Consider the following 23,587-nt stretch of genomic DNA (forward strand, 5'->3'; position numbering starts at 1 on the left):
ATCTCCACCTCCACGGGCCGTGCAACCAACAATTACACACGATTTCACCATTTTTCACTGTCAATACTGCCTAAGGCAGCCACCCAATATGGCGGACGCGCTGAGTAGTCACGTGAGCGTGACGTCACCTGAAAACCCCCTATTGGTCCCGCATACTGCCTGTATTTCAATCTGGAAAGAATAATTCGGGACGAGTCAAAACAACCAATCACAGCCAGAGGAGCGTCTGATGGAGTGTCAATCACAGCTCAATATATATATATATATATATATATATATATATATATATATATATATATATATATATATATATATATATATATATTCAGTATTTACATGATATATATGTAACTTATAATACTTCAGTCTTTGATGTCTGATGTATTTCCAGGGATCTGCTGTAACCACTCCTCAAGTTTGGGGTTAAAGTTTGACCACGGGCACCACTGATGCCTTGACCTTCCAGGTTTTCTCCAGCTCTTTTCTGATCCCCTGGTATTTCTCTACTTTGTCATGTTCCTTTTTCCTGCTGTTGCAGTCACTTGGTACTGCTATTTTTCTCTGCTCACACACTGAACAAACAGGCAGCGTCTACTCAGTGGGGCAAAAAAGTATTTACCGGTAGTAAGCCGCTGATTGCGCACATTCTCCTTGGAAAGATCTGTAATTTTCCTCAGTGTTACAGGTTACCTATGAGAGCAAAAATAACTTCAGGAAATCCCATTGTCAGATTTTTAAAGAATTCATTTGTAAATTATAGTGGTAAATTTATATACCGGTATATATAATTTTTTTTTTTTTCCTTTTTTAATGGATGGGTATGTAAACTGTCTAGCACAACTGTAGCAGACACTGGTGATAAAAGATTTCCCACAGAATTAATTCACTAAATGAAGAATGAAAAAAACGTGCAACAAAGTAAGAGAAACCAACTTTATTCTTTACCTAGAATAAATAAAGTTTCATATCATTTTTTTTTTTTTTTTAAGTAACATATTAGACCACGTGACGCAACAACAATTGTGTGACCGTAGGGAACAGCTTAACAGTGGAGAATACATTTTTTTTAAATGAGCTTCGTAGCTTCCCTGCAGCCTGGGGTTACAACATCAAAAATCTCCTGCAGATAAGTTTTAATCCATTAATGGTTATACAGTAATGCCTCTTAAGCATTATGTAATACATACATCATGTCCTATGGATGCACTATGTGGCGCCAGTGATAAAAATACAGCTATCATTTTAATATTACCTCATGGATTATCACATGTATCAGAACGCACAATCACTGTTAAATACAAACAGAATTATAATACAAACAATATAAATACAACCATTAATCAAAAATACACAAATGAAAATGTACACTGATACAGTTTTTTGCCTGGTATCTGTATTTTAGAAATTATATGAGTCACATAACACAAAACTGACTTGGCAGAGATGCAGTTCTTAGTAGTTATTGGCTTCAGAATAATCTCTCAGATATGTTTATTCTTTTAAATCTTGTATTTTTTATGCAGATGCTGTCAATCTGAACAGGTCCACTGTTTTCTCAAACCTGTGAAAGTGTTTCAGGCTAATATAATAGTGTTTTGCACTTCCAGGCCACTGCATTAACCTCTTGATTTCCATTAGTTGTTTTTATTTTGATTTAAAAAAAAAAGTAATCCTTCTCCATTTATATTTAGAATCATTAAAAAGTAAACCCACCACAATCAAAAGCATCAAAATCAGAGTCTGCCACCTCAAAGTCAAAGCTGTTGTAGTGGGGGGAGTTGAGCGAGGAGGTCCCGAGGTCATACGCTCCTGCAGGTCCTGTTCCAGAGAAATCCGGGTTGGCCGTAAGGTCGGTTTTTACATCAAGGTTAGAAGATGAGCATGCTCCAAGGTAGCCCAGTGCAGAGGAGGCGGCGGCCCCTCCCATCAGCATGTAAACCGCCTTCATCGCTTGGGCATTATTCAGAGTGCCATGACGCAGACATCCTACCCCCTGTGCACTCCGTCTGTTATACTTTGTCCGTGGGGAATTTCTGCCTGTTGGATTAAGTAGTTTATGAATGTCATCTAATATTATTCTGATGCGTTTGTTGTAACGACATGTGTGAAAACAAACTCACCATTTTCCCGTGGGGAGTCTTTGCTTGTAGGTCCTGGAGAGGAGGACTCTGTGTCACTTACAGGTGGAGTTGGTGGATCTTTTTCCAGAATTGGCTCAGGCACCAGATCTTGGAGAGTAAAGTGTGGTGGTACAACCTGATGGCGCTTACAAGTGCTGAGGGGTGATGAGAGACTCTGTAGGTAACAGTCATGTAGGAAAAATGTAACATTAATCTTTAAAAATAACTATCACAAAAAAACTTTGAAGAACAACAGGGTGATACTAAATCCTGCTGTGTTTGTTGTTTTTTTGTTATTGGAATTTTGTTGAGAAAAGGAACAGCTTTTAATGTAAAGCAAATCACTAGTTTGTGTGAAATTGAAAATTTTTTGGGGGGTGTTTTCTGTATTTGATGAAACTGTTGATTAAATTGGGGACAAATCATATTAAAATGCGTACAAATGACAGGGTAAAAAAAAAATGGGGAGTGGCAGCCTACTGGTTAGGGCATAGAGCTTGTAATCCTGAGATTCCGAGTTTGAGCCCCACTCCCACAGACTGCCCCTCTGGGTCCCTGAGCAAAGACCCTTAACCCCACACTGCTCCCCGGGCGCTGCACAATGGCAGCCAACTGCTCCCCAAGGGGATCGGATAAATGCAGTGATAAATTTCTCCAATGTGAGATCAATAAAGTTTAATTATTATTAAATGCCTCATCCCCTGTTAGATACGTCAGTGGTTAATACATTTACAGTTACATAAAATTGTGCAATTGTACTTCAAAGCAAAACACGATAACGACATTCCATGATAGTTCCCAAATCATACACAAACACTAATGCTTCCATGGAACCAAGAATTGGAAGAATCTGAATTAAGCCAACTTTAAAGTAAATTCTTCCAAAAAATAAACTACAAAATTAAAACTAATCATCAAATAAACAGTTTAGTATTTAATATTCTGCAAATATGAAATCCATTAAGCCAATAAAACATCACTGAACATTTTCTGACTTTGATTTGGAAATGTATTGCTATTTTTTATCAACATTTTCCTGACTGCTTCATAAATACACACATCCATGTCACCTCATGCATTCAGGCTATGTTCTCGAACGAATACGCACACCCTAAGACGTTAGCTGAACAACAAAAAACATGAATCACTGACTCACCATTTTGACTTTTTTCAGCACATTCAGCCACTGACTAAAGAGTAATGAAAAAAAGATTTTGTTAGTTAAAAAAAAAGCAAAACAAACATTTAGATCATTAAAAATAAATAAATAAAGTTATTAGTAATTATTGGTTATAAGGAATACATTTATTTTAAAACATTACCCCACTGTGTAAAGTTACTATACATTTATAACTCTCAGAATGAGTAGGAATACAATCTTGGGTCTCATGTTCTATCTTGTTGTCACAGTTCAGGTTATGTTAGTATCTTAAATGTTGGTCTGACTGTTGATATGGGCAGATGTAGGCTGTTCATGTTTTAACAAGCAAAACAATCTGCCCTTGCCTCACTTCAAATAACTCTTTCATGATAAAAAAAGATAGATTTAAGTGACTCTTCTTGTATGATAATTTGAAACATAAAGCAAGCAAAAAAACATGAATTGCTTCACCTGCAGTCTGCGGAGGTGTCAGCCAGCAGCAGCAGGTATTTATTTTGGGTGAGAATCAGGGCGAAGCAGCTGTCCCTGGATCCACCGGTGGGTAATTTTGGCAGGTCCAGGATCTCCTTGCCTTCAACAATTGCCTCACAGTTGCTTTGCAGCAGTACGATCTGATGAGGTGGAGACAGTGCATCGTGGCAAACAAGGAGACTGCCCTCAGGGGTGAGACGCAGAAACCGTTTCTTCCACTGTTTGAAAATGAATCCACCTGAAAAACAAACGAAAAGATACAGGAAGTTTCGAGTAATTATAAAAATGAAGCTGGCCGAAACCCATGGACAGTGTTTATGGTTTCTACATGTTTTCACATAAAAGTTCTAAATGTTTTCATGTCCTTTCCAATATACCCATTACTTTGGACCATTTTGAAACATGAATTCTTAAGATCTGAATATTTTATGTTTCTTCTAATGTAGATGTTTCTCCAGTGATGAGGCTTTACTTTTAGAACCTCCAGAAACTACAGGCTGATATGTCAAAAGGATCAACTCAAGGATGGATGGCAAGAAAGACAAAACACTGCAGCTACGCAAGTCCAGATGGATGGATGGGATGAAATAAGCAAGAAACAAAGAAGGATTAGATACAAGATGCGCAGTGAAAAAGGAACGGCATAAGTCCATGAAGGAACGGCGGAGAGGAAAGAAATGCATGTAAGAATATAAGGAAAGACACAAGAAAAAAAGGAAATTCTCAAAAAAGAATATAAAGGACCCACAGAAGAAGAGAGACAAGAAGGAAAGGACAAAATGAAGTAGGACAAGGGGACAAAATGAAGGAAAGAAAGACACAAAGAATAAAGTGTGTAAGAAAGGGCACAAGGAAGGAAACAAATACACAAGAAAGAGACACAGGTGAGAAGGAATTTTAAAAATAGGACACAAAAGAAGTGAGAGGAAAGGAAAGAAAAACACAACTTTAAAGAAATTAACCTTTAATCCAATTATTTTTTCATTATATTATTTTCTTTTCACCATGCTTATCCAGGTAGGAAAACATAGATCAAACTCCATACTTTTCTAGGCTGTATGTGAACCCTGAGTATTGGACATGGGCCTAGTGATCGCAGTAGCAGCGTGAGCAATGTACATGTGGATTAAAGAATGAACACTGTGTCATTCCATCATCCTGCCAGATTAGATTAGAGGCAGTCAGATGGAGAGAGGATCAGGAGGTTGTGGATTCTGCACACGATCAATCAGCACTCGCCACGATGAACACATCCTCCATACACACCATTCATTGGCCCATTCTACTATTTTTATGCACTGAACAGCATTTCACAATAAATTAAAAAGATCGACAGTGCTGCTTTACTTTGTCTTAAAAGATGGAAAGGCAACTGTTTTTTAGTGCATCTTAAATTTAAACAAAAATGTTGGTTTAAGACCATTTTCAAACCCAGAAACTTTGCTGATAAAAGATCATTATTAATATGATTCACAGTAATTTCATGATCCACAATTCTAGTCAGAAATGTAAAACAAAATCTGTATTATCAACATTTGATATCATATGTGTCAAAGTAACACAACAGCTGCTAGACGATGCAGAAATATCCAACAGTTAAATTTGGTAGTTGATCATATTTTTCTCCAAAATGGAAAAATCCTAGTAGCATTGATGCTACTCACCATACATCCTGAGCACCCCGTGGTGAATCCCAGAGACGTTCATGCTCCCAGATCGTGTGATGGATTCCAACGTGGACAGAGAGAGAAATATTGGTGGATGTTCGGAGAGCACATGAGATTCAATGTGAGTTTTTAATGCCCACCCTTAATCCCCTGTCAGCTGGGATGCTCCAGAGCCATAGTTTAGCAGATTGGTATAAAAATGGCTTGTGATGATCCTGTTGCACGCAAAGTGTTGCACTGAATACAAAGACTCAATGTAAAAACAGTTTTTAACATATTTTACTATAATATCAGCTTATCTTTACATACACTAAATTTAAAATCAGTTTTATCCAGGTTTTATATAAATATGATTAAATAAGTGTAATGTTATCTTGTACATTATTGTGTTATTTTGTGATAGTGAGTTTGTTATTCCGTTCTTTGTTTATAGTGTGCAAGTTTAAGATAGATGCACTGAGCTGAATTAAATACAGAAATGATAAAATATATATATATATATATATATATATATATATATATATATATATGAGAAATCGTTTTCCATCTTTCTGTTCTCTGATTCCACACCAAACATGGAAACACAAATAATCTTTATTTATCAGTTTAGCCAACTTTTCAATGGTACTCTACTTCTAAAGAGTTACTCATTTGAATAAATATGTTACTTAAAATCACAGATTTGTTTAAAAATTGCAGAAGATTAGGGTCAGATGTTTTCAAAAGGTGCCAAGATGAATTTATCTCATGGAAAACATTCAATATTTTATGTGAGCCTCAATGAAAGTATGGTGTAATATAAGGACATATTTTTTGGACCTTTATCAAGAATTATTTAAACTTTAGTTGTAAAATTATGCATGCCCTTATTAAAATAAGAGGCTTTTTATGTAGTGATAGATATGAGCATAAGACAATTCAACCAGAGACTCTCATGGAGAAAAGGTGCAATTAGAAAAGTTTTATTGAATTCAATTTATTTGCAATAACACAGTCAGATTGGTTAAGATTTCCCATCTAGGAAAACCAGCTGATTGCATTGACTCATTGACTCTTCAGCAATCCCTCACACCAAGCATGCTTGTAGTGACAGTGGAGAGAAAAACTCCCATTTAACAGGAAGAAACCTCCAGCAGAACCAGGCCCAGTGTGAGCGGCCATCTGCTGAAGCCCACTGGGGTTCAAGGAGACAGAAGCAGATACTAACATAATGGGACAGGATCTTTGGCACTCAGGTCCCGGCAGAGGACTTTGATGCTGCAAATCTGCATTTGCTTGGATGAGTAACCTAGAAAGAGGATTAGAATAGTCTTCCACTCGGGGCCCGGACACTGGTGGTGGAATAAGATGGAGGATGAGAGGGAGAAGATGGGGTAGAGGTGGGTCAAAGTTCGGCTGAAGCGCTTCATCCTAATGAAGAGTGTCTTAAGAAATGATTGGATTTGAGAGGGTGCAGCTCGCCATCAATTGGCCAAAAGTCGAGTGAGGAACGTTAGCAGGTGTTCCAGGTTAGACCGATTAATTGTCTTCCAGGTTGAATTTTCACTTAAGGATCATTTCAACCCACTCACCTTCAGTTTGACAAACATTATGTACAATTTAACAGTAAAACAAAAAAATCTCCCAGCAGGGAAAAACAATTTTAAAAACACAAAAAATGAGTGATATCCGGTTTAAGCCTCAATACTCAAGGGTTTTTGTATTTAGTAACTTTTGATTTAGTTTATTATTCCTGGTTTTTAGCTGCTCATCTTTTATCATTTCAGATTAACCTGGAAAAATGCTCAGCAGTAACTGTGAGATAGTTCTACCCTCTTTTTCCTTTAGCTAAGACCAAGTTGCAAGCTGCAAAGGATCCAACTGATTTTTTTAAAGCTTTAAGTCAGAAGAAGGATTCAAACAGTTTCAGTTCATTATAAATAACGGTTTTCTGATTCTGAAACATTATTAAAGGAAAAGTCCGGCCAGCATGGAATAACCGGTGGGTCAGTATTTATACCTAAAACTAATACGTTCGCTGTGATTTAATGTATTTCGTGTTTAAATTTCCTGTAAAAAAATAAACAATGTTTTTCATTTTTTTATTTCAAGAGGAAGGATTTGCCGTCAAACTTCTGGCCAGAGACAAAAATGTAATCAATCCGTTACTCTCTGCTTCGTATAGTGCACTGGTCGTCACCATCATGGATAATAGCGCATTGTGACAAACATCAGATACAGCACTGGGACTTGCATAACAGCCGATACCGAACCAGGACGTCACAAACCAGTAGGTGGCAGTAGTGCTATTTAGGAAAGCACATTCAAATGAAGTTACTCTTAATTAAAAACACTTATCATTTATTGAAAAGTATGTAATAATTTCATAATTAATATATTTTCAGAAGTATTCTGAATTTGAGCGGAATTTTTCTTTAAGGAGCCTTGACGGCTCTTTCACTATTGTACTTCGACAGCACAAAGATATGAAGGAAAAAAAGGAAAAAGTAAAGGTTGTAAGGTGACTTAAAGGAAGGAGCGTCCAGTTCAGTGGTACGCTGTTGCTTTCATGGTTTTAAGGTGGAATATTGGAAAGACAATTTCATCTGATTTAAAATTATTTATCATCATCTGATTTTTTTCTACCACATAATCTGGCATTTTATCTTGGATTGGTTATCTTTTATATTTATGCATAGTTAGAGGTTTGGTGAGCCTACAAACAATTCCTCATGGGAAAACAGAAGTACCGCCCTTTAAAATTCCGTATTATGTGATTACTCTTAATCATCGTTTACAGTGTTTGTTAAAATGTCGAGAGAGATGAGAGATGTCAGTGATCCATGATTTAACTGTGTTGCAGATGGCTTACAGGAGGGAAGGTATGATTTAATGGATTATAATTCTAAAAAACTGTGTGAAAGTTCAAAGATTCATCCACACATAAGTTTTACTGATGAAAACAACAATTAAAATTCAAACACTTTAAAATGAACAAACTGAAAATACATAAATTAATGAATCACACAAGATTGATGCTCTAAACATTGTTCATAAAGGTCAAACCGTGGCTATGTATGGAGACTAATATTATTGCAAACTCGTGCATTCTTTGCTTACTGACCAAAATCACTGCGTTTGTGAAAATAATCACACTGGATGGAAATGATTGGTTCTAAAAGAGGAATGAAGATGATGATTCAGAGGACAAGATTCATACTGATGAGAGGACAAGATCATGGGATTACATGGAGAGAAGTTTGTTTCAAGAGCGTTCGAGAAAGCCTGCTGCCTTGGTGAGTATGCAGCAAGGTTTTCTGGTTAATCAGAGGTCCAGCCAAGGTGTGGCACTCCCTCAGCACACACTTTTTGTTCATTTGTCATTTAGGAAAGCTGATCCTCATATTGCTTTCTGAAACAGTCTCCAGCAGGAAAGAAATCCCAACATCGCTCCTGGTACATCTTCCACACGTATGACTCCTGCAGGTTGAGGAGGCAAGAATTCAACATTGAAACTCTGACAGAACAGCTTAAAAAACCAAAAACTAAGATCTCCAACTGACCTGCCCAGTGTGCTCCGTCTCATCTTTGTTGATGAGATACATCAAGAAGAACCTGAGGATAAAATACATAATAAAAATCAATCTTCTTTCCTCTGAACCTGTAGAGATACTGCAAAGCAGAGGGGACACTTACATATAGTTGGCTAAGTTATGTTCGTCAAAGGTATGGGTCTCAAAGCCGTGTGGTGTCGTATCAAAGTAGTCACTTCCAATGCCACATATGAAGCATTTTGTCTGTACAAGAATCAGTAATGTGGAGTTAAACACTTTTTAAAACATACTTTAAAGTCTTAATTAACAATAACAACATTGCAATGTACCTCCATGTCCTCCTTAACCTGCTCCTGTTGGTCTCGGAGTTCTCCAAAGGCATCAATAATGAGACCTGCAGTGATCACCATATTATAACAGTTAAGAGTTACATAGAAAACATTGAATGCAAAATATACATTAATATACATAAAAATAATGTCGTATATGCATATTTTTTCCATTTTCTATTCCCAGATTTGGCCAGTTTGGATTTCTTTTTATAATCTATAACATAAGAACCTTTGAACAACAGATGCAGGACATTTTATCCCCCTTTCTGCCACAAGAGGCATGACTGTGAGAGTAAAACGTATCAGACAGTATTCTTCTAATTTAAAAGATAATAAGATTAGAGTCTACACTTTGAATTCTTGCAATAATGATACCAAATAACTAACATACTTGTAAATAATGTAAATCCTAAACTTCGCTAGAAAAATGCTGAAAAAGCCCCTTTTTTTTCATTATTTTTAAAAAGACCCTGTGCTTTTTAAAAGCCCAGAGCTCTTCAAAGCCCAGGGTGAATTTCAATAAAAACTACCTGGGTTATTTCATTTGCACATGGCTTATGGTCTGGTCTAGTGTCTTTTTAGACTACCCTAGATTGTTGGAAGGGTGGGGTTGTGTGCAGCGAAATATCTACCGGGTAGCGATCAACTATAATAAATCTTTTTTATATCATTCATTTGTCCCAAAAAGTAGTCATGAGATTTTTAAGAGATATTAGACGACAAATCTTTATCTGTAGAGTTATTTTATGAAGCCTTCTCCTATTCATTCTTATCTGGCTGTATGAGAATTTTTCTTAACCATTTCCTGTTGGTGGCCACTATTATTTCCTGCAACCTGTTATCTGTTTGTAACAGATAAAAACAAGATATAGTGTATAGTATGTGTTGTGCATTACTAATTTTATCAATTGTTTTTATTTTATAAATTTTTCGTTCATGTAGGGATATCATACCAACTGTTCCTACAGTTTTTCTTAATGTTAGATGTTTATTTTGTGTCCTCAGCAAAAAATGTCCTAAAGATTTACTTCTCCTTTCAAAACTTAATTTAGTGGAGTGGGAACTTTTGATTATTTATTTTTCATAGATTTATGCAGATGATGTAGCTCTGCCGGAAAAGAAACCACATTTCATGGTTTGGAGTTTCTCACACGTCCTCTTCACCCTCATGTCTGATTATCGTCGACTCCACTATTTAATCTCCTTCTAAGTTATATAAATATTCAGTTTTAATTAGAATGTCAACATATCTCTTCCCTGTGCTCACCAACTGAATAGCTTTTTTCTGTTATTTTGATAAATACAATTTTAACCTTTTGTCTCCATTTGTACAGAAGATATTTAAAATGACTATACATGATGATGATTAAATAAAAATATGTTTATTAATCCCTGTTGAGTAGTTATTGTAACCGTTTAAAGAAACATTGTCTTTTTGATCAGGCTGTCCTGTTTTTTTTATTTCTTTTTTGCACCGCCTGCTTGTTTGAAGAGGTACTGCAGTTATTTTCATAGTTTCTCCATATGTCATCAGTCTGATTTACCTAAATGCTTTTCAGAGCAACGGAAACAGGAGGCATACAAGTTTCTTTTATCAGGGTTAAATAAGCCTTGGAGGCTTTAAACTTCTGAAACTTTCAATGGAAAAGGTTCCAAAACATGACTTTGAAAATCCAAAAGGGTAAAGGAGAACAATATTCTGCTGGTAGTTACACTTTCTTCAAGTCCGAATGAACTAGAGGTATTTATGGACTTGCCTTAGACAACATGCAAAAGCTAATTGAGCTTAAGCAAAAGCTCATTATTTGATTGGAGAAAAAAAGCAGCAACTGATTTTTGGCCTGCGAGGTGAAAATCTTTTGATTCTGGTTATCAGCCAGTTTTCCTTTTCAGAAACATCATCAAGAAGCATTTGTTCTTATCTTTAGGTGTTAAAAACCATCATCCAGAAAAAGCACGGTCCTTACCCTGAATAATAGCAAGCAGAATAACAATGACGAAGAAGAAGAAGGTTATATCAAAGACTACTCGATAAAGCTCGTATTCATCTCCTGCAGGATCCTCTATCTCATCTCCGATGCCTCCACCAGCACGCACACCAACATACATGTGGAACAGGTAACACTGTACAGAGAAAAAAAAAACTCATAAATGGTTTATGCAGTTAAAGTTAGCCATCATTTGTAAATGTCAGGGATGTACAGTCATCATGTCATCGCATTTCATGTCAGGCTCGTCTTCATCCTCGCTCTTGTTGTAGAACTTGCGGAAGAAATTGAAAGCAACCACTGTGTAAAGGTACACCACCACAGCCAGCAGGCCCACTGTCATCATGAGCTGCGACACACAGGACCATTAAGGATTAAATACCATCACACAATAGCTAAAGATCTACTTCAGAGTCTTTTAGTAAATGTAATTTTGCTCTTGCCTGTTTGCCATTGTGTGTGACTGAAGACAGGATGGTGCGCAGTGTCTTCACACCCATTGCAATGTCCAGCAAATGGCAAGCAAAGAAGAAGTTGTTGTAGTGACCAAGCAAGGACATCACCAGGTACCAACAGAGATAAAGGAAGGTCTGTGGGAAGATAGAAGAAATAAATAGAATTAAGGCGGTATAAAGCCAAACATGCAGTTTACTATTCCACTTTTTCTTACACCGTCTGTGAACACAACTCCAAATTTCCAGATCTGGTACTTGATGTCAATGGAGGTTGCCCTAAAAGACCAAATATGATTTTATAATTACTTATTTTAGTCAAAAGTACATTTCCCATTTACAAGTAATTCTTTTTGGTTAAACTCTACCCTACCATGCAAAAACAGATGTGTCTGGTTCCTCTTGTTTCTTCTCATGTTGCTGACTGACATCCAGGGAAGCCAAATCAACACCCAGCAGTTCAGCTATTCTTTCTCTTCCATAAATGTCTCCATACTTATCCAGGACCTGGACACAGAAAGATTATATTTTATAAAGCAAATTGCATTCCTGACCATAATGAAGCTTTTACTCACTTTTCTTTTCACAAATTTATCCCAGTAGTTGTTTGGGAAAGAGCTGAAAGGACAAACAACGTACAAAATTAAAAGCATGAACAAAACCCTCAGTGATCCTAAACTCATTTAACAATATCTAAAAGTAAAAAATTTTTTCTTCAATCTGCCTACGGTGTATTTAGGACGAGACGATCCCACTGGCCCTTTATGTCATCATCTTCTGGCTGCTCAGTGATGTAGAGGCCGTCAAATTCCAGCTTTCTTGCTAGTTCCTTTTCCCTTTTAAAGATCACCAGGGGGATCTGAAAAAAAAAAAACATACATTTTTTTTTTACTTTAAATACATTTTGTTTTGCAAAGGTTTGAGAGGTATTTTACCCTTTTACATCTTGCATTATTGCCGAATAAAGGAAAAATTTGCATTTAATACTTTTACAATAAAAGTCTGAGTATGAGCTGCATTTTTGACTTTTTACTCTGGTACCTCAAATATAATCTATAGTACCCAAATTGATTTTGTTAATTATTTTAAAAAGACAGTTGTGTTTTGAAAAAACTAAATCAAAGAGGCATGGATACTTGGGAAGACACTGTTTGATTAAAGCACAAATATGCTTGGTTTTACTGGGCATGACATACCTTCAGACAGTTGTACCCAATGATACAAATAAATGAGATGACTGTATGCAGGATGGCCAGGAATGCTAATGTCGGCTGCATGTATCCTGTGCTCTCCTCTAAATAGAAATAAAGTAGGACGTCTTCTTCATCTTCTTCCCCTCCTCCATCTGCTCCGGATCCTTCAGCTTCATCCCCAGAGCCCTCAAACAAGCCTGAACCCTCGAACATCCCGCTTCCCTCTGCCAGTCCAGATCCCTCTATCTCCTCCCCCTCCGGTGGAGTATCAGAGACCTTTAGAAGACAAAAGAACGACAAAACAAATCATGAATACCCTCTAGAGCCGATGATTTGCCAGTCAGTCTGATAAGTAGACTTAACCATGCCTTGTTTTAGTTAGTTGTAGAAGTTTTAGAACATCTTACAAAAAACAACAGAAGTAATATTTATTTGACCTTGTAGAAGAGAAGAATGAAGTTCAGGGCAAATGCGAGGAATAAGGCCAAAAACCGGAGATTATAAAAGTTCCTGGAGAGGTAGTTCTGGTAAAGAAATTTTTTTTTTTTATCAGATTCATGTCATAATCCATTTAAGTTACCATAGCACATTACTTTACCACCAAAAAGCACAAACTCTCCCACCATGAATTTATTTCTCTGAGTTTCCAGCTCAGTCCAGATTTGAAAGCCTTGCTTCTTCAACTTCTTCTCTTTTTTAGCTGCAGATTTCTTTGGTTCTTGTGGCTTTTCTTCTTCTTTGCTCTTGCCTTCTTTCTCAGTTTTTTCCCCGGTTTCGACACTAGAAATTAAAGCAAAGCAAATTTGACCACAAATTTAATTCACTCAACATTAGGATTGCCGCCACCCATATCTCTCCTACTGTACCCACCAACAGCAACAAGATTTTAAAGGTGAGCTTCATTAAATTTGCTTTACTGAGATGTTCAAGTCTTAGTTTCTAGACTTTAAGTTTTAGTCTTTATCTTCATTTAAGGACATTCTTGTCAAAATTGTTTTTAATCATTAAAAAGTGACCAAAAACTTACTCTGACTTCTCCGGCTCTGGAGGGGCTTCTTCCACAGGAGCAGGCTCAGGAGGTTTTTGGCTTGCATCAGACTCTTCTGGTTGCTGAAGGAAAACAGAAAGATCATCCATAAAACAAATTTTACTTTTCATATTTGGACCTGTCTTTCCATTAAACTGGCACTAAATAGTTTTAAATGTAGATGTCATGGCATGGCCAGTAGGAAAACAATCCCTAATATAAACTTAGCAGATTGTTATGCGTTATCATGCATATCATTTGTATTGCTTATTCTTACCGTTTTTCTCTTTGTAATAGGAGAGCCTTCAGGAGTCGGAGGCTCAACTGGTTCCTCAACTCCCATATCACCAAGTCCACCTGGAGCATCCATACCTGGAATCCTCCCTCCTTCATTTTCCTGAGTATCTTCTTCTTCTTCTTCCCCACTCCCAGACTCACCAGTATCTGTTATCCCTCCAGTATCTTGTTCCTCACCTGTCCCCATCTCTCCTGGTCCATCTCCATGCACATCATCTTGTGTGGGATCTGGCATACTTGCTAGGATCTCTGTGACTGTGATGTTTTTAGCTCCCTCCACCAAGCCCCCTCCAAACAGCGCTTGCCAGATGATCATGAAGAAGCCTTTGCACACATTGTAAATAAAGTGCAATATGCTCATTAGAATTGCCCAAAAGAACTTGGACAAAGCCACCACGATCTCCTTCAAGGTCATCTTTCTGACTCTGCGATACTGTCTGCGGAGATTACGGAAGGTGAAGATGGTGAGTAAGTTTGATAAGCTGTGGAGGAAGTCTGTAAAGGCTGAGGTTGATTCAGGCTGCCCTTCGTCACCGTTACTATCTTCCTCCCCTGTTCCACCTGTAGCTCCGCCCACTACTCCCTCGCCCCCTCCCTCATCTCCTTCATCATCCTCTTCCCCCTTCTCCTCTTCTTCCTGCTCTGATATCTGCGAAGCGATGTTCATCTCAAAGATAGTATCTTCACAGAAATTGACGAACATCTCCATCTTCTCGGATTCACCGCCCTCGTTGACAACATCAAATATAAACTGTCGTTTGGACTCTCTCACTTGTGGCATTTCCCACTGTTTGCGGTTGACTTCACTGATTTCAAAATAGATGCGCTCAATCTTTCTGCTGGCGCCCATTATCTCAATACGTCCAAGGAATGGACGGAAGTAGTTGAGTACACTCTCTGCTTGCTCTAGGAAGTTCTGCAGTCGGGAGTCGTGGGGTACATGCTCGGAAAGGTTGGTAAGCAGCACTGCTATGTTGAACCCAATGTCCTTAGCTGGTTCCTGGAAGCGATTGGCAAACTCCTCATAATTGATCATGTCGTTCTCATCTGCTTCGGAGCAAGACAAAAGAAACTGGATCTCAGAGGGGGAATACTGTTTCTGACTGTCCATAGCCTTCTGGAAGTCCTTCTTAGAGATCAGTCCTCTGGGGTCAGTTAGGTAATCACGAAAAGCGTCCGAGGCAACAATGTCTTTCAGTTTGAGAAACATGTCAAAAAACTTGAGAATCATCTCGACGTTGCTAGAGGACTCCACCAGCATGTCCACCATCTGACGGGCAATCATGCCGTTAACTATGTTCCCTGAAACAATATGAGAAAAAAATAAAGTGGGTGCTTTAAAGGTATTTAGATCAAACTTATATAGCAATTTATGAAGGTTTCTTTACCCTCCAGTAGTGAGAGCAGCATAACAACCATGTCTTTCTGGAGGTCGAGAAGCTCCTTTAGTAGAGCAATCTGGCTAGAATCCTGTAGACATAGAGAAATGCAGATATATCAAACACAAAGGTAAGAATTATCAAAAGGTGTCACACAATGCACATGTAAGTTATCACCCTGCAGTGTGGAAGATGATTAAGAAGGAAAAGTGCAACTTCAAAGCTTTCAACTGAGTGCAACAAAGAGTTGTATTTTAGCATTTTGATATAAACATATAAGCAATGGATCATAGAAGAGCTGAAAAACTCCACCTTCTACTAGATTATTTTACTCGTAATTTAAATGAAAAAAACTTTCATCAGACAAAAGTAACTCTAAGTTTATCTTGAAGATTCAGAGAGAACTCAGTGGCTGTTGGCAGACCAGTTGTAATCCAAAAATTAGATCTTTAAATTTGCAATTGGTCAGACCTTCTGTGGGTTTACAACAACTTGTCAGTAAATGTGGATATTACTGCAGGGAGAAGATTCATTTTTTATACCAATTACTATAACTGTTAAAAGTAAAATGACAGAGGTATAAGAATCTATTTGCATTCTTATCTATGAAAAGACATGTATGTTGTTTATTCTGGCAGTACTTAAAGAGTGAGGGAGCATGATTTTTACCAGGTAACAGGAAGGCTTAAAGAAACTCAACAAATTACTCCCTCTTATCCTCTATGGTGATGGTTGGTGGTGGAAATGCTGGCAACCTTTTTCGAAATCTCAGAACAAAGACAAATATATGCAGATGCTCCTAACACAGAAACACCAACTCCTATGAGTGCATGCTTCTTTATTTTTGCTTCTTTATTTTTAATGTTTTATTCTATTCATGTAGCATGGTCACATTTAACCTTAAGCAATATAATGACTGTTCTTTACAAAGCCTAAAGGAGCTTTCTTTGGAAGAAAAAAACAAATAAATACACGATAAATGCATCTGCAGTTGATGTGTATGTGAACTTGTGTACCTGTGCGAGTTTCATCATCATGTGGGCAAACACATGAAGGAATCCAACGATAGCATCCCACAGTCTGCTGTGAGCTAGAGACTGCTGGTTACCTGTACATGGACCCTGCAGAAAAGAAAAATTCTGTTTGTTATACATTTTCTACAAAAAAAAAAAAAAACAATATAGCAGAAATGCTAATTTGTTGAAAAGGTACCTGAATATATTCTGTTAAACTATTAAATATCTGTTTTGCCACTGTCATAGCTTTGGAGAAATTCTTTTTGCCTGGATCATCGATGATATCCTTCCCAGAGTAATACCAGTAGAAATCACTGATAGATTCCTTGAATCACAAACAACAACAACAGAAAATCTTGTAATAAATGTAAAATGCATTGTCACATTTGAAAATGAATTCTACAAAGGCTTTTAAAGTCTGCTTGTCTGATCATAAATAAATCTGTACTGCTCTTTTAGGGATATTTTATTCACCAACATCAAACTACTAATTTCATGTCTTTAAGTTTCACCTTGTGCAGAGTAGAGCAGATTAATGGGAAAGAGTACCTGGAGTCTAAGAAGGTAATCCACAGTGCAGATGATGATGTTGATGCTAGTTGTGCTTCCTGTCTGCGTCCGCAGGTAGTTTTGAAAATCTGCATAAACAAGATTATTCAGCTTTGAAAGTCTACCTTTGATGGAATGTATTAATGATTTGATTTAATCCCAGCTTGAATCTGAAATGCGAGTTGTTCCTACCGTTATTGTGTCCCTCACAGAGCAGCTGCAGGAAGCGGAAAAGGTCACAGGTGAACTCATCATCGGCCATCACTTTCTCATCTGCAAAGAAAGAGTTATGCACATAAACAAGTGAGTCAAAGAACAGAAGTTCGCCTAGATTATAAAGTAAATCAAACAAACAAACAAAAAAGAATTACAGGTAACTAATAAACAAATCTCTTGAAAATAAAATTCCTTTTTTTAACTTACCATCATAGATTAATGAGTTTTAGTGTCACATACTGCAACCGCCACCTCTTATAGAGAGTTATAAATAAATGACAGTATTAAGGACACAGGGATGCAGTCATGTGTCAATCAACATACATGAAGTGCCAACGCCACATACAAACAAGTCACGTGAAAACAAGCTGCTATAGAAAGCAGCCACATTGACAACATATATAAAGGAAACTAAAATAAGAATCCACTGCTTAGCAAATTTAAGCATTTTACAGTTTTCAAAAAACTTCAACAATAAAATGTATCATAGAAGAAGGAAAAATATAGAATGCTTAAAGTAATGAGAATAACTGAGCAAAAAGGATCTCAAACATTGCTCCAAATGTGAACATTTGATCAAAAAGCTGAAGCCAGTTGCTGATGAAGCCTGGGGTCCGTTTCACAAAGCAGGTTTACTGAAAACGAAAACTCTAAATTTTCTAAATCTGAAAACAGGGAAACTGACTTTTCCGGTTTACAAAGAGAGTTTCCACAACATGTTTCAGTGACCATAGCAACATTCTCCCTAGAGCTAACCTGGTTGGTAGCAGGTTTTCTTCAGTAAACTAAGAGTGTCATCTATCTCTGCTCTCCTAACAGCCAATTTTATTTCCTGATTTAGTTCAACTGATGTCAAAGTTCTGTGCATAACAAAAAAAAACAAAAAAAAAAAACATTCACTAGGTCTTTTATACATATTACCTTTAAAATAAACATTGCATGTCCGGTTGACAAGGAACTAATTAAAGAATGATCAGCACTTTTTTACTGAGAATTAAAAATTAAATATATAAAGGGAAAGGATTCTACAACTCAGTTGACAGGATAGAAATTATGTGGCTTGTTCAATATGAGTGACATGCGTATCATTTTATTTTTATTGATTTATATTTAAAATACATGAAGAACTACTGAAATTATTTTCAGATTACACATAAATAGATTCATTAATTCCATGAGGGGGGGAAGAAATTACAGCCTACTGAGTCTACAGGCTCAATCTGAAGCCAAGCCATTTTGATAGGTGTAAATATTGCTAAATATGTATTCCTGATATTTGAAAATTATTTTTCTTTTTTTATCTAAATTACTATTTCAATCTGAGTTTGTCAAACCTGCTTCGTGAAACGGTCCCCTGTACGGCACAGGGTGCTGGATCCCATAAAAAATATCTTGCTATAAAACATCTCTTTTATAGCTTACTGTCAATGCTGAAACTATTTTATTATTATCTAAAAATAGTCACAAAGTTTGAAGATAAAATGTCACTAAGCAAAAAGGTTTTAATTTTTCATTAGTCCAAAAAAGGAAAAACAAATTGCTGCCTCAGATTTTTTTTTTTTTTTTTTTTTTCGGTTTCTAAGACCTGTTATCTAAGGTTTATTTAGCACAATTTAGTGCAAAGACAATTTAAAGTGCTTTAAATTTATCAAACAGTAAAACAGAAGCACATAAAATACTTTTTTTTTATCTTGTTATGTTGAGCATTTCTACATTGAAAACATTTACATTTGCAACATTTAAAAGTAGCAAATTTAGTTGTAAAAAATTTTTTTCCCCTTAAGCCTTTCCTCCGATTTTGTTTTCTTATTCACACTCAGATCATCTATAAATCATCAGAAAACCTAATTTATTTCCCTCATTGAGGACGAATTTAAGCAAATTGTTTTAATTTAGACACACTGACAGGCTTTGAAGCCTCAACAACCTCAAAAGTCAAGCCACAGCATCACAGCCAGATTAAAAGTAAAGATTTGATCAGGGCACTCTAAGATTTTCACTTTCTTCTTTGCACCATTTAGAATTGGACTTTCTGGGTTGTTTTTGGATCATTGTCATACTGCTTAACCAAAAGAGCAAAATATGTCTTTTGCCTTTATTCAGTGAGCGGACTAGTAGTGCATATTACATTAAAAAATCCCATAACTTTTTTAGACAGTTTTAACAAAAAACTATTAAATACACCTTAGATATTCATTTATACAATGAACCTTATGTATAATTTATAATGATCAGGTTTATAAATTTAGTATTAATAAAGTATACTTACTCAAAAATAATTCTAATAAGTGTATTTATTTCAAAAACATAAAGTTTATTGTTGAATCACATAAAGCTAGTCTGATTATTATTCAATTAATACAAATATACTTTATGTATTCGAACTAAATACACTCATTAGTATTCTTTTTGAGTAAGTATACTTTAATAATTGTGAATTAATAATCTCGACAGTTAGGTGTTTTAAAAAATAAGCTATATTTGATTAATGAATCTGCAGTACATGATGCTTATTTAAAATAGTCTAAAATAAGTACATGTGAATTGAATTCACATGTACTTTAAAGAATTCAGTGAATTTCGTTATTTCATAAAATTTTATCAATCTGAAGATTTGGCTGAAATATCTTTGAGAGTGTAACACAAGATGCCATCTGACTGACCTTTGCTTTCTAAAGAAAGGCTGTCGTAGTTTTTACAAAAGGTGTGAAGGCAGATGAAACAACACCTCTGGATTTTTTATTGTTTTGTTTGTCTTTTGTCAGAAATTATTTTCCTGTGATTCTCTCATGGATGCCATTCTTGCCAAATTGTTGGCCTATTGTTGAATCATGAGCACCAACCTTACCTCAGGTTAAGGGAACCCCATGGAGCTGTACATGTTGTTCTAAGTTATTTTGTGCAAACCTAGATGAGTTGGTTGTCTTGGAGCTATTCTTGGGTTCCTCTCCTTAGGTTTAGCTGGACCTTTGTGATCCAGACTGACAGATGAACTGTAAGGTGTCTAATGTCTCCTATTGCTTGAAATTATTTAGATCTGAGCAGGATCCTGCTTAATGATTATTTTTTTCAGACAGGAAAGTGGACAGAGTGGGATTGAAAATGAACCAATTAACCAACCCCCTAAATAAGAACACAAATGTTTTACTTGAAGTTAACTCATGATTTAACAAATGGTGGCTATTCAGGTCAACAGTATTGATAAATCTGTATATAGAAAATTAAAGCTAAAGAATTTGGATCAAACATCTTGTGCCTGACAAGTTCACACTTTAACTGGATCAACTCATTCCTTTGATTAATTAGTGGCACTGTTATAATCTGGATTTACATAAAAGATCCTTTCCCAAAGCAGTGTACTCTCTCTCTAAAATGAACACATACACAAACACCGAATAACATGGGACATGTTAGTTAGATATCAGAGAGGACACTGTCCATCAAAATTAGCGATGCACCAATCAGTTAACCAGAAATACAAACTGACCTAATTTCCATTGACTGGCTATGACCTGCAGAGCAACTACTAAAAAAATAATGCCTGTTTATTTTGGCCCTGGATGAAATCATTTTAAAGGAAATGCCCTGTTCTTTCCCAGTCTGTCAATGCATCAGCATGCTTTGAGTGATACCCTTTATTTTCTGTAGGTACAAATCAGATCAATGCTAACAATATCTGATGCATCAAACACTATAATCCCTTGGTTTCCAACTGGATTTGAAAACTAAATCCTAGAACCAGCAGGAGATGTTTTTGTTTTGTAGTCAGTATTGTTGAAAAACATATTTAGTATGTAGTACGGTACTTTAGAAGATAAAAAAAAAAGAAAAAAATCAGACATCATAATCAGACATAAAAGGAAACAAAAATTTATTGGTTAATGCCTCATTGGTGCATCTCCAATCCAAATGTTGAAGGGAATCCAGTATTATATCGGGGCAAAACAGTGGGGCAAGCAAATGACCTCTAAGTAACCCACCTATCTCCATCTAAGCTTATCATACGGGGTGTGCAATCAGAGTATGATGGTGAATTAGTTGTTTAGGTAGAAAATGTGGCTGAAGGTAAAATAATGGATTCCATTCATTTCATTTTGAAATGGAAAAAGAGTATCGAGTGCCAAAGGTGCCTTTAGTTTAACAACATAGCTGGATGAATAAAAGTTAATATGTTTTATATTTCAGATCAAATTCTAAATGCTAATGGAAAAAATAATATATATTTATTGATATCTTAAATTACTATATAATTCAATAAGGGGTTCATTCAAATTTTAATCCATTTTGAGTGATAAGCTTATGGAAAAATTTCAGTATACATATATTTGTATAAACAAATGTTTAAATGTAACTTTTATAACTTTATTTTATATTTCAGTCAGTCAACCAAATTCAATGAACTGTACTTATGCAATGCCTTTTTATATCAGCGTACTACAAAGCCCTTTTCACTACATTCAGTCATTCACCCATTCATGGTCACATTCACACACTAATGGCGGCAAGCTAAATGTATATATCTTGTTAAAGAGGGCATATAAACCTCTGTTTTCAACTACATTGAAATATTTATTTGAATATTTCTACTTTTTGGATTGTGGCACTGTTGCCATAACTACCATGGGGCAAAGCTGCTGTAGACAGATGCCACCACCAGGCCCTCTGATCACCATCAGAAGGCAATGTGGGTGAAGTGTCTCATGCAGCAAGGGCCTGACCTTTAAGGGTTTCAAATAAAAGGGGCTAAATTGAAAATATAATTCTTTTTTAGATTGCTTTACAAATATATGTTCAAATCGATTTGGTTCTGACCATTATAATGAGCAGGCTGACCTTCTCTGGGCAGTTGGAGAGCTGCCTTAAAAGAAAGATGAGGTTCAAAACCATCAAAACGGAGGAAATAATTAAGTGTGATACAAAATAATATCTATAGTTCACGTGGTATTCTTTTTCAAAGTGGGATAAAAAACGTAATTCCTCATGGTGCAACTGAAATAACATCTGGTTTCAACTAAAATCGATATAATTATTTAATAGTTTTATCTTTATTGGATTGCGGCACCTTGGGCCTCGATAACGGAGGAAGGGCACCAGCGCTCCAAACATAAATGATGGACAATACCCTTTCATTAGAGTCATTATCAATAGAAAAAGAATTGAGCAAGTGAGACAGGAAAGAGAGAGGGGAATGAGAGAACAGAGAGGCCAATGGAGAGAATGATGATTTACCCCGATCTAGGTTCATGTCTGAGGACCATGAAAGGAGGGACATGGGAAGGGTGGCAGTGATCATGGGGAAGGGAGAGAGGAACAGTGTGTTGACAACAGTAGAGGACTAAGAGATGAGGTTGGGGAGGATATTAACAACATTCCACAACAAATTCCTTTTTGGTTGAAATTACTAATTGTCAAGTTGCAGAACAGGGGACCCAGTATTCAAGGCAGACAGACAATCAAATAATTCAAATGTTATCATTTAAACATTAAGGATTGGCAGTGAGCAGCAAGGGAGTCTAAGGCAGAAACCTCTGCAGGAGGGAAACAGGCTAGTGACCATGTCAATCAGGTAGAGGTCGATTATGAACGCATGAGTCACTAACCTGGTCTTAAAGTTCAGTTCTTGCCCAGGGGAAGAGGTGGTTCAGGCTTCTGATCTCCTGGTTTTGAATCCTGAGCACGTGCTAGACACCGGCTTCTGTCATGATCTTGGCGCCGATGACTGGCTGGATTACTCATTTCATTCACCTGCCAAATTCCTCCCATTTTCTCATTACCATTCATCTAATCCACCTGCTCCTATTTAACCAGCCCTCTAACCAGTCATCAGTACCAGATTATTTTGTTTCTGACAGCCTGATGCTGATCCGTTCTGCCTTTGGACCTCTGAGTCTGCCTGTTCCCGGTCTGATCTGTTTGCCAGACCTGTCTTTGGACTCCTGCTGGATTTTGCCTGTTGGAGACCCTGGAACTGCTTCCTGACACCGACCAGGATTTTTCTTTTGGTACCTTTGTGGAACGCTGATCTTCTGGCCCAGTTGGCTCTGGCTTGTCCTCTGGATTGTCCTGCCTTTCTTCGTCTGTTTGGATCTGATCTCCTAACAGTTCTGCAGTCTTCAAAGCTTCAGCATATTGAACTCTCTGGGCAGCAATCGCATCGTGTTTGCAGTTGTGAGGCTAGAATCTAC

The 23,587-nt window shown here is 36.7% G+C and overlaps 2 protein-coding genes across 8 annotated transcripts in view; both read right to left on the minus strand.

Annotated features, from left to right (window-relative positions):
- Positions 1-1,055: 1,055 nt before the first annotated feature.
- Positions 1,056-5,460, minus strand: LOC107089812. The gene is made up of 5 exons (XM_015382791.1): positions 5,418-5,460; positions 3,733-3,991; positions 3,277-3,310; positions 2,121-2,295; positions 1,056-2,037 (listed from the first exon to the last, which is right to left on the minus strand). Exons 1-5 carry the CDS (start codon positions 5,458-5,460, stop codon positions 1,697-1,699), a joined length of 852 nt encoding a protein of 283 aa, XP_015238277.1. The 3' UTR covers positions 1,056-1,696.
- Positions 5,461-8,226: 2,766 nt separating this feature from the next.
- Positions 8,227-23,587, minus strand: part of LOC107089817 (ryanodine receptor 1-like) — a 69,398-nt gene continuing 54,037 nt past the window's right edge. For 4 of the 7 annotated variants that reach the window (XM_015382801.1, XM_015382798.1, XM_015382799.1 and 1 more), the window contains 22 exons: positions 22,632-22,649; positions 17,379-17,459; positions 17,187-17,275; positions 16,834-16,962; positions 16,638-16,742; positions 15,631-15,712; positions 14,223-15,544; positions 13,946-14,028; positions 13,542-13,698; positions 13,356-13,442; positions 12,922-13,194; positions 12,454-12,584; positions 12,301-12,343; positions 12,099-12,232; positions 11,944-12,004; positions 11,717-11,863; positions 11,488-11,622; positions 11,253-11,409; positions 9,283-9,347; positions 9,096-9,196; positions 8,963-9,014; positions 8,227-8,879 (listed from right to left, as the gene is read on the minus strand). In XM_015382801.1, coding sequence (XP_015238287.1) covers positions 8,784-8,879; positions 8,963-9,014; positions 9,096-9,196; positions 9,283-9,347; positions 11,253-11,409; positions 11,488-11,622; positions 11,717-11,863; positions 11,944-12,004; positions 12,099-12,232; positions 12,301-12,343; positions 12,454-12,584; positions 12,922-13,194; positions 13,356-13,442; positions 13,542-13,698; positions 13,946-14,028; positions 14,223-15,544; positions 15,631-15,712; positions 16,638-16,742; positions 16,834-16,962; positions 17,187-17,275; positions 17,379-17,459; positions 22,632-22,649 — 3,548 coding nt within the window. In that variant the 3' untranslated portion in view covers positions 8,227-8,783. The remainder of the gene's footprint in view (positions 8,880-8,962; positions 9,015-9,095; positions 9,197-9,282; positions 9,348-11,252; positions 11,410-11,487; positions 11,623-11,716; positions 11,864-11,943; positions 12,005-12,098; positions 12,233-12,300; positions 12,344-12,453; positions 12,585-12,921; positions 13,195-13,355; positions 13,443-13,541; positions 13,699-13,945; positions 14,029-14,222; positions 15,545-15,630; positions 15,713-16,637; positions 16,743-16,833; positions 16,963-17,186; positions 17,276-17,378; positions 17,460-22,631; positions 22,650-23,587) is intronic. The other 3 variants (XM_015382804.1, XM_015382803.1, XM_015382800.1) reach the window with 1 other exon arrangement.

Source organism: Cyprinodon variegatus, unplaced genomic scaffold (assembly GCF_000732505.1).
Source record: "Cyprinodon variegatus isolate N-32 unplaced genomic scaffold, C_variegatus-1.0 Scaffold267, whole genome shotgun sequence".
Classification (NCBI taxonomy): domain Eukaryota; kingdom Metazoa; phylum Chordata; class Actinopteri; order Cyprinodontiformes; family Cyprinodontidae; genus Cyprinodon; species Cyprinodon variegatus.

Bases quoted from the DNA above. Each gene is read 5' to 3' on its own strand.
- LOC107089812 (XM_015382791.1), bottom strand. From the start codon at position 5,460: ATGAACGTCTCTGGGATTCACCACGGGGTGCTCAGGATGTATG. The intron at 3,992-5,417 runs GTGAGTAGCATC...TTTGTTTTTCAG, and splicing joins CGGGGTGCTCAGGATGTATG to GTGGATTCATTTTCAAACAG. The intron at 3,311-3,732 runs GTGAAGCAATTC...ATTACTCTTTAG, and splicing joins GACACCTCCGCAGACTGCAG to TCAGTGGCTGAATGTGCTGA.